The 10,634-nt window shown below is 52.9% G+C and overlaps 1 protein-coding gene across 1 annotated transcript; it reads left to right on the top strand.

Annotated features, from left to right (window-relative positions):
• The first annotated feature begins 79 nt into the window (after nt 1-79).
• Nucleotides 80-5,536, top strand: LOC111161638 (testis expressed 45). The gene is made up of 9 exons (XM_022525402.1): nt 80-94; nt 1,250-1,898; nt 2,791-2,897; nt 2,984-3,084; nt 3,312-3,424; nt 3,534-3,643; nt 3,985-4,189; nt 4,721-4,806; nt 5,309-5,536. Exons 1-9 carry the CDS (start codon nt 80-82, stop codon nt 5,534-5,536), a joined length of 1,614 nt encoding a protein of 537 aa, XP_022381110.1.
• The last annotated feature ends 5,098 nt before the right edge of the window (nt 5,537-10,634 follow it).

Raw genomic sequence — 10,634 nt, forward strand, 5'->3', positions numbered from 1 at the left:
GAGACTGGGGACAGAGTCAGAGGAAGTCTTGAGGGTCAGGCCGGTTGCCAAGCGCATCTTCTAAGACTCAGTAGTCCCCATGCCACCCCTTGAGGTAAGTACCTTATCCTCATCCCTGATGTGGAAGCTGAAGCTGACGGGAGCCCAGTTACTTATTCCAAGGTGACCTAGCTAGTAACCTCAGTTGTCCGATTCTCTATCAACTATAAGAAAACTTCTCAACCCTCAACTCTTTTTGCTGCCAAAATGGTAAAAAAAGAAAAAACAAACAAACACAGACACTGAAAAACTGTGGTCTTGTTATCATGCTTGATGCCTGCTTTCTAAAGAGGTTGACGTGAGCTAGCTGTGAGCGGACATGATCTGGGCAGGGGGTGAACCTGCTCTAGGGGTGTGGTAGGACGAGGGGGAGGGCGACTTTTCCGCTCTGAGCAAAGGCAAGGAAGTCCCAGTTAGCTAACTGGGGCGCTGACAGCCGGGAACTAGAGATCAGGGAAGTGGAGTGAGAGGTGTCTAAGCTTCAGAGAGTTTGAGGGAAGGAAGAGATCCTGGAGGGCAACCGCAGGAGGCAGGAAGCCCCACGAGGAGGTGTGTGGCACAGATAGGACAGTGGCCAGGACTGAGCAGACATTGAAGGGGAGAGCCATGGCCTTGATCACTGACTGAGAGTGAGGAGAGGGGGCTCCTGTATCAGAGAAACTGTAGAACGCAGTGGTTCATTCTTCAGCCCTTCCTGCGGCTCACTCTGCACTGACCCCCTCCAGGCAGGGCCTTTGCACCTGCTGTTTCTTCTACCTGGAATGCTATACCCCCCCGATACCCAAAAGCTCCCCTCCCACCTTTTCCAGGTGCTCAACTGTCCTCTCAGGGACACCACTCTATTCGAAACTGCAACCCTCCCATCCTCAGCCCCATCCTCCTTCCCAGTGTGATGTTTTTACCCACAGGCCTTAGCTCCTTCTCCTAACTCCGCAATTGATAGCAGTGCATTTATTCAGTATTGTCCGTCGTCTCCTCGCCCCAGTATTAACTCCACAAGGGTACAGCTCTTGGTCTGTTTTGTTATCTGATGTTACCCCTTCCGAGAACCTAGAACAGTGCCTGGCACACAGTAAGCATCAAATGAATGATGCTATCTCTCCTTTCCCTGGGGGCAGGCACCGGGGCTGGGCCTGTTTTTTGTTTTTGTTTTTGTTTTTTTTCTTTCCACAATGTCCCCAACCCCGAGTGCCCCGCGCCTGGAACACAGGCAGGAGTAAAAGGCAGCATTGTCCTCCAGCCCGGCGCTTGCTCACTCCCGGATCTCCGCCCCTCCCAGGTGGCGCCCTGTCCCGCGATGGCCGCGGTCACCCCGCTGCCATGCCCGATGTCCCGGCTGGACTTCCTTAAGGCCTCGCATTTTGCACTGGGGCCCGACCCGCGGCTGCACGTGGGCGACATGCAGTCCACATCGCATCGGGACTTCCCGGCCCACCCAGGCGGCACCCGTGCGCAGCAGTGCCAGGCGCCGCCCCGCGGGTCCCTCTTCGCACAGGACACGCGCTCGGCGGGCACGGGGCTCGAGTCCGAGACGCACGGCGCGTACGCGCCCCCGGGGCCGTCGCCGTCCCGGCGGTCGGAGATGCGGGAGCGCACCCTCGCCATGCAGGCCAGCAACTGGCGCGTGCTCGCCGACCCGCGCGTCCGCACCAGCGCCTCCACCGTGCGCGCCGACTTCGGCTGGCCCGAGCCGCCGGCGCGCGCGAGCGAGCAGATCCGCGGCGCGCGGCTCATCTTCGACCGCGACTCGGTGCCGCCTGGCGACCCAGCCAAACTGGGCATCCCGCCCACCACCTACCAGGCGTTTTACCTGCCCCACGACCCGTGCCCGCAGCCCCGCGCGCCCTGCTGCCACCTCGGTGAGGGCGCCCGGGCGGCCAGCGCTACTTGCCAACTCCCGGTGGGCGGGGTTTCCGCGCCCTCCCCCAGGGGACATGTGGCTGAGTGTGGAGATCGTTTTCTTTGGCGGAGGGAGTGCTACTAGCAGGGGATGAAGGAGACCAGGGATGCTACCACGCACAGGACAACTCGCCCCAGTAAAGAATTTTCCAGCCCCAAATATCAATAGTGCCGAGCCCAGGAAAATCTGGAACCTCCCAGATCCTCAGTTTCTATACTCATAGAATGGCATAGGTCCTAATTTTTTTTTTCCAAGGGGGTGTGCCAGGGCCAGAAGTGGTGGCTTGGAACCAGGTTAGAGCAAGTAGACCATTCCAAGCCTGGATTTTCCGCGGTGCCACAATAGCCCCCCGTTTCGCAGGAGCTGCTGAAGCCAAAGGCACGGAGTGCGTGGTACAGCTGGCATCCAGGGAGTGCTCAGAAAAGAGTAGCTGTCATTTGTGCGATTTTCCAACTCTGTGACTCAAGGGGACCCGCGGGGGGAGTCACTAGTCAGAGGCCCTCCACGCGGGATTCAGGGATTGTCAGATCTGGACTGGACTTGTTCTGGTTTTGCATTTCCGTGACTTCTGGCAAGTCATTTTGCCTCTCTGAGCCTCCCGAAGGCTGTGAGGTGGGGAGAATATGAGTCCTGCAAATGAGGTTCGAAGCCCTTAACCTTGATGGCGGGTTCAATACTTGGTAGTTAGTCTTGTTATCATTTCTTATATTATTTTAGATGTTTTCCACACAGCCCTCGGGGGAGGCTAGACAGGACTGCCCAGCTCCCCTTTCCAGGCAAGGACTCGCATCCTAGTGGGCTTGAGGCTGCGGGGGCTCAGTTCTTCTCTGTCTACTCTTGCTTATCTACAGGGGGCCTCAACCCCCTCAGGTGGGACCACAGCAGACAGGACAATGGGACCTCCTACCAGAGACACTTCCAGGCCCTGCCAAGCCCACCGGCCTTGATGTGTAAGAGGGTAAATCCATGTGGGGCTGGGGCTGCTGGGGAGGGCAGTGATAGGGGCTGGGTGGTGTTGCCCTTCCCACCTCTGTCCACGCACAGGCCTTCTCCAGCGTCGAACTGGGAGACTCCAAGATTGGCTATGGGCCCATGTGTTCAGAGCAGAAGCAAGCCTACAGACCCCAGGGTCTGCCCCCAGAGAGGTACAAAGGGATGGTGGCCTTCCACCAGGGTGAAGGGCTCTCAGCGATACGTGGAGTGTGTCACCTAAGGCTCTGGAGCCAATACTTGCCTTTGAGGCCTCCATCACCCACAAGCGAGGCTCTCCCACCATGAGCACCCCACAAATTGGCCTCTGGGAAGCCTTCCCCTCTCCCATTTCCTGGGATTTGCAAGGGCCCAGATCAGACAAATCCCCGCTGATCTGCAGGTATGACAAGGCCCAGGCCGCAGCCCACATCCACTATGTGAATATTCGTCCTGGAGATGGCCTATTCCATGACAGGACCACCAAGGCTGAACACTTCTATGCCCGAGAGCCAGGTGAGTCTACTGCCGGCCTGGCCACCCCTATCCCTCCTGACCTCTCCCAACCCTCCCTTCCCCACGGGGTCCTCCCAGGCCGGCTCAGCACCTACTCTGCCGCTGGCAGAGCGTTTTGTCCTTCACCATGACCAGACTCCAGCGTCGCACATCCTGGAAGGAAACTGGCGCCCTGGTCCAGGCAGCCTCACCACGTCCATGCATTTCTTCCATGGCCAGGTCAGCAGGAAGGGGGGGACCTCCCCCGCTCCCCCCACCCGGGGTTCATCAGGGAAAAGGGTTTCCCAGGCAGGACGAACAGCAAGTGCAAAGGCCCTGAGGTGGGAGTGAGCTTGACATGTGTGGGGGGATCTCTTGGATCTACCTTCAGGATCTAGGGTTAAGCCACTCAGTGGCTCTTTCTGCAAAATGAGATACAGTGCCTACTCCCAGCACCAGCAACGTGGGGCCTATGGAGGGTGTGAGCTATCCAACGTCGTACAGCGCTCACCTCTTTCCTCCACCGGGTTTTGGGAGATTCCGGACACGGGAGCTTCCTAGATGCCACGTGATCTTAACAGCCGCATCCGGTGACCGCACCGCCCAGCCGCCACGTGCCTTTAGAGAAATTGAAGAGTCACGTATGCCTAGGGGACCCCTCGCTGCTCAAACAGTTCTTCCAGACTTCCATGGGCACGGACTATTGCCCCCCTGCGACGCCAGAGAAGGTGCAGAAAGCACCCAATCTTCACTTGATGCCTAGCAACCTGCCCCAGGGCACTGACGGTGAGCGGGCTGGGGGCGGGGAGGGGCAGGGGGCCCTTCCCCGCCGCAGCTTTAACCCCGCCCCGGCCAGTTTTGTCCCGCCCACTGACAGATTCTGGCTCCGCCTCCTGAAGCGCGAGATCCCACCCCCTGGGCGGAGATCCCCACTCGGCCCCAGGACAGCCCGCCCCTTCGTGGGCTTGAGTCCCCACCACGACCGCCACCTCCGCCACGGCACCGCCCCCTGCCTGGCTATAGGCCCGCCCCTCTCCATATCTGCCCTCTCCCGGCTCTAACCCATGCTCTTCTGCCAGACTCTGGCTCCTCCCCCTCACGGACTAGCTTGCCCTACATTGCCCCGCCCCGCGCTTGCCACGCCCCTGGCTCCTCCCTCATCCTCGCCTCCTAACCCATCCTTCGCTCCAACGTTCTCGCTGGCTCAGGCTTTGCCCTGAAGTCCTACTCCATCCTTAATCTCCCACGTTCCTACCTGGGGGCCACACCTCTCCTCCCTCAGCCCCTCAGTTCGATTACCCCCACCCAAATCAACAGAAACAGATTTTTTAACCATGAACCAGAAGATGCTGAAGCCTCAGAGAACACCTCCAGCCTCCGTGACTGAGGAAATGCTTCAGCGGGTGAGGGACGGGGAAGGGTACCTCTCTGATCAGATAGCCCCCCCAATCAGTGTAGCTTTGTCTCAGGTTGATAACACCGTCACCTCAGGCCCAGAATTAGTGTTAAGTCCTTCCAGGGTCTCTCTAGGATGACCCCAGGTACAGGGTCATCTTAACGTCACCCAGCCTCAAGGTCATCCCTAGCTCACCCCCAGAGTCGTGTCAGGGTCAGCTCAAGGACACCTTTATATTACCAGCCACAGTTATACCCCCAGCTGAGGGTTACCTCATAGTTACCAAGGGTCACCGCAGTCCTCGGGTCATACCAGGGGTCACTGGTTTCTCTCCAGCTTATCCTCCAGCTCCTGGCTTAGCCCGAGGTGGGGCACCTTTTGCCCACCTCCTCAGAGCCCAGTCATCAGCCTTTGCTGCTCCCCAAGGTGACACGGGGACCACGGGGTGGGCCCAGTAGGTCAGCCAGCCTCCAGCCTATCCTGCCAGGTTGCCCACCCTGTCTCCACAGAGCAAATACAGCCACATTGAGCCCCCGCTGGGCAGACAGCGCTTCTTCTCAACCCAGTATGAGGATGAGTTTGCCTCCAAGTACCAGGGCCCAGCAGTGCTGAGATTGACCAATCTTCAGGACAGCCATGTGCCTCTGGGCTCCCTTCACCAGTGGGGGTGTGGGTCTGGGAAGGTAGACCCTCGGGCCCCCCAGGCCCTCACCTACCCATGCTCTAGCCAACAATAAACACTGTCTTGGCAGCATCCCACCCCTCCGCGTCAGTCAGCCGTGACAGAGGATGCTTGGTAGGTTGGGGACGGTACAGGAGAGAGTGACTCCATCTAACAGTCCTGAACAGACACTTCCACGGGCCCTGAAGATCACCCCCCTCTGGGCAAGGGGGCCGTCCCAGCTTGTGCAAAGGCTTGGCGGTTGGATTCAGTGTAAGGTATTCTGGTTCACCAACAAATCTGAATGATGTGAAGAGAGGAGTCATAGCACTGAACAGGGTAGTGTGGTGAAGGGCTGAGAACACAGGCTCCTAGGGCTGCAAGGATAGAGTCTAAATCTTCACTTCTCTGTCCTGCACAGTAGTCTTGGGCATGTCACTTAACCCCTCTGAGCCTCACCTGTTTGCTCATCTGTAAAATGGAGATGAATGACAGCTCTCTCGTTAGAATGCTATAAATGAGAAATATACATACTTGTCAGTGTATGTATGACTGGGGGGTCAAGGAGGGAGAACACTTCCCTTCTGAGCATGAAGGTATGGAGGAAGGAGGAAGATGAGGGTATGGGAAGGAGCTTTCAGTCTTTGAGAGAGGGGGTAGGGTTCAGAGAGGGGAGAGGCTGAGTGACCCAGCAATTTCCTCCATTGTGGGTGAAAGCTGGAAGCTCAACAGTGCGCAGGCTGGCTGGGCAACTGGTCCCCAGGTCAGGGGTGGGTCCAGGGACAAATCAACAAAAGTCATCAGGATATGATCATGTCCAAGGGAGTAGGTGTCCAGCCAGGAACAAAGTGGAAAGTGCGGGAAAGGAGGAGGATGGAGTGGAGCCCCGTCAATGACAGGGCTTGACAAGCGTGTCAACAAATGGTACCTTGGACAGCGCCCCCATCTTGAAGGCTGGGTGTGTTGAGGTTAGCTCTATCTGGGGTAAAATGGGCCTTGGGGGCCATGCCCAGGGCCTGCTTCTGTCGGCTGTTGAGAATCTGGTTTCAGGGAATGCACATGGTTCTCTGACTCTGTCCCTGACTCCGTAGTCAGACCTTCAAAGACCAAGGCCTTCAATCCAATGAGCCACTAAGAGCCAACTCAAACCCGACCAGAAGCCCTTTCCCCAGGGGCAGCAATTCTGTGAGGTCAAGTTGTCATTTCCACAGGAAGTACAGGAATTCAGCTTTGAGTCCCACAGAATAAGACAGCCCTTTTGGCTGCACTTTTATTATCTGTTCAAGGGTCTGCTAGCTGCGAAACCCTTCTTCTGCTTGCTTCCGCTAAAGATCTACATGACACGCTTCTGAATTACCTCATGATGAATCAAGTTTTCTCAGTCCCAGTACTACTGACATTTTGGATGGGATTGTTCCTTATTGTCAGAGGCTCTCCTGTGTATTGTAGGATGTTTAGCCTCATCCCTGACCTCTAACCACTATATGCCAATAGCATATTCTCCCTTTACACCAGCTAGCTGTGACAACCAAAAATATCTCCAGGCATTGCCAAATGTCCCCTGGGGGTTGGGGGAAGAGTGGGTTGAAAAACCACTGCAGTGAACCCAACCTGCAATGATCCCCAGGACAAAATCAGACTTTCCTGGTGAAGCTGGTCTGGTTGTTTATCAGACTACCCTTATCTAAAAGGCTTTTCATTTTTGCTTGCCTGCCAGGAAGCTCAGAAAGCTGACTTTGGTATTCATTTCCATGTAGCTCTGGTTGCTGAAAAATGCATGCTCCTGCCTGGTTCTAGGAATGGTTAAAGCAACCCAGACACAAGATGAAAAATGATGTGTAGGAGTTCCAAGGAGGCAGATTTCCACACAAATGAAGCATATTCTAACAATGGAACTGACTATCCCTGGGATGGGTTGCTAGGAAAGAATGGGAGCTTCACTAGAAATATTTTTAGTGCAGAAAGATACTTCATCATGATTTGGGAGGTATTTTATGGATGTATGTCTATCCCTATATTCCACTCACCCTTCCCCACACCAAAAAAAAAAAAGGCATTTCATATCAACTACAAAAACCCAAAAGGCTTATAAAACAAGATGAATAAAGTAGGATTGAACATGGGAGAACAGATTAATTTTTATAGGAAAACACGGAGTAGCAGAATTCAGACCTGCCACTTACCTTTCTGTCCTTGGGCAAGTGACGTCATGCTCTGCCCATCACTTTCCTTGTGCATAAAATGAAATTGGCAACAGTTCTTCCTTCATAAAGTGGATATGAGGTTTAAATAAAATGCACCTGTACCATTCTTAGAACAGGGTCTAGCATTTAGCTTCACCTTGATGACAGGTGCCCATGTTTTTTAAATGTCTTGAACCATTTTTGTTGCAAGTGACAGTAACCTGACTAACTCTAAATCAAGTAGAGAAAAGGATTTTTTTTTTTTTTTTACTTTGTTACAAAGAAAACCACAGGCCCAAAATGGTGTTACTTGGGTCAGGCTAAGTTACCGAACCAAGGGTTAGTACCTAACCTAAATGCAGTTTCAACCTCCCCCGGAAATGTAAACCTTAATTTACCAATCGGGAATTTTTTGATAAGCACCAGTAAAGTAACCTGTCACATGGGCTTCTCCTTGGACAGAAGATGAGGTAATTCACCTAATATCCCCTACCTTTCCATAAGGGAAAGTGACTTTGTCTAGAACAATCCTTTTCTTTTGCTTATAACTTTCTCGCCCTAACCCTATAAAAACCTTCCAGTTTGTACAACTCCTCCTTGTACAACTGCCCCTCTCTGTGTTAGGAGGGATGCTATCCAATTCATGTATCTTTTTAAGATTTTATTCGAGAGAGCGAGAGCGCACGAGTGAACAAGGGGTTGGGGAGGGCAGAGTGAGAGGGAAAAACAGGCTCCGCGCTGAGCAGGGAGTCCATCGTTAGACTTGATCTCAGGATCCCGGGATCGTGACCTGAGCTGAAGGCAGATGCTTAACCAACTGAGCCACCCAGGCATCCCCAAGAGTCATTAATAAAGCCAATTAGATCTTCACATTTATTTGGATAAATTTTGTTTTTTATAACTCAGACACAAGAAAATCTGAAATCTACCCCGCCATCTTGCAATCATGTAACCTTCCAAGCGGTAGCAAAAAAGGATGCTAGCAACCCAAATCCTCTTTTTTTTTTTTTTTTAAGATTTTATTTATTTAGGGACGCCTGGGTGGCTCAGTTGGTTAAGCAGCTGCCTTCGGCTCAGGTCATGATCCCAGCGTCCTAGGATGGAGTCCCACATCGGGCTCCTTGCTTGGCGGGGAGCCTGCTTCTCCCTCTGCCTCTGCCTGCCATTCTGTCTGCCTGTGCTTGCTCTCTCTCCCTCTCTCTCTCTGACAAATAAATAAAAATAAATTAATTAATTAATTTTAAAAAAAGATTTTATTTATTTATTTGACAGAGAGAGATCACAAGTAGGGAGAGAGGCAGGCAGAGAGAGAGGGTGAAGCACACTCCCTGCTGAGCAGAAAGCCCGATGTGGGGCTCAATCCCAGGACCCTAAGACCATGACCTGAGCTGAAGGCAGAGGCTTAACCCCTTGAGCCACCCAGGTGCCCCCCAAATCCTCTTGATTGAAGCCTCAAAGGAAGGAGAGGGTCTTGCCCCCAACTCCTCCTCATTGGAACTTATAAGACACTCTGATTGGCCCACTTAAGTCACATGCCTACCCATGAACCAATCATTGTGCCCAGAGGGATAGAATGCTGATTGGATGGCCCAGCTCACAGACCCACCCCTGGGTGATTTGGTTCCTCCAAAGCTCAGCAGGATCTTTGACCCTGGAGCCCAACCTTGCTGGACCCTGTCTCCTAGCAACAGATCTGTGTCTGCCCATCTTAGCATCTCTATTGCCCCAGGTTACAATCTGGAGGTTGGAAAGATAGCTAATAGGCTCTTCCCAATGGAGGGTAGTTATACTTTTATAGACACAGAGTATTCAGTGTTAACCCCAGGAGGGGGATCAAGTCCCCCCTGGTTCTCAGATAATCCCAGTCTTATCTCCCACCACATTACTAATTTCCTCTTCTAGCTTGGAGCAGAGAATTCAGCTGTGGCAATCTCAACAAATCAAGCAGATGCTGGTCTCTGCTGCAAGAAGTAAACAGAGGCAGCTTGTGTCTGTCTAGGGAGACCTTGATGAAAGCGCCATATCAACATCCTGATATTTTTCTCCAAAGCCCCTCAAACCACAGTCTCAAGAAACACATGGTTAGAGTCCCAAGATAAAACAGGCAAGATTTTTTTTAAAAGATTTTATTTATTTGGGAGTGCCCAGGTGGCTCAGTGGGTTAAAGCCTCTGCCTTCAGCTCAGATCATGATCTCAGGGTCCTGAGATCGAGCCCCACATCAGGCTCTCTGCTCGGCAGGACCCTGCTTCCCCCTCTCTCTCTGCCTGCCTCTATGCCTAGTTGTGATCTCTCTCTCTGTGTGTCAAATAAATAAATAATAAATCATGACCTGAGCTGAAACTAAGAGTCAGGCACTTAACGTTAACTGACTGAGCCACCCAGGCACCCCCAAGTCGGCAAGATTTTAATCAGGAAAAAAAAAAGATTTTAATCAGCTTATTTTTCTTCCACATAACAACAATCGCTTGTTTCTTGAGGAAGGCTCTTCTCAGGGCAGATTGTATGCACTGTGTAAATCTAGGCAGTCCCATTCACTTTGTAGTGAATGTATTTGTCTGTGGTGGCTCTGCCCCTCTACCTCACCTTTGCTCTGCCAATTCCGGTTTTAGGTTACTTCCCTCAATATCCTTCCCTTTCCAGGCACTAATTCTAAATTAGGGAAGAGCGTTATCGACTCAAGGGACAGAAACCCACTAAAGCCAGCCTAATGCCCAGGAAATTTGTTGGCTCATGGATTGGAAAGAATGAGGGCTCCTGGCCTCAGGTACGGCTGGATCCAGGAGCTCAGCCAATACAGACAGAACTTTCTCTTCAACTCTCACCTGTACATCCTGGCGTAGACTGGCTTCAGTCTGCAGACTGTTCTTCCTGACAACTGGGGAAGGGGACTGCTGGGAGGATGAGGGCCTAAATACAGCTTATGATCCCAGAGGAAGAATGAGATATCCTGTCTTTCAACCTAATTATTGTGACCAGGAGATGGGGTTCT

Source organism: Enhydra lutris, unplaced genomic scaffold (assembly GCF_002288905.1).
Source record: "Enhydra lutris kenyoni isolate GAN:26980312 unplaced genomic scaffold, ASM228890v2 scaffoldscaffold86, whole genome shotgun sequence".
In the NCBI taxonomy this organism is placed as follows: domain Eukaryota; kingdom Metazoa; phylum Chordata; class Mammalia; order Carnivora; family Mustelidae; genus Enhydra; species Enhydra lutris.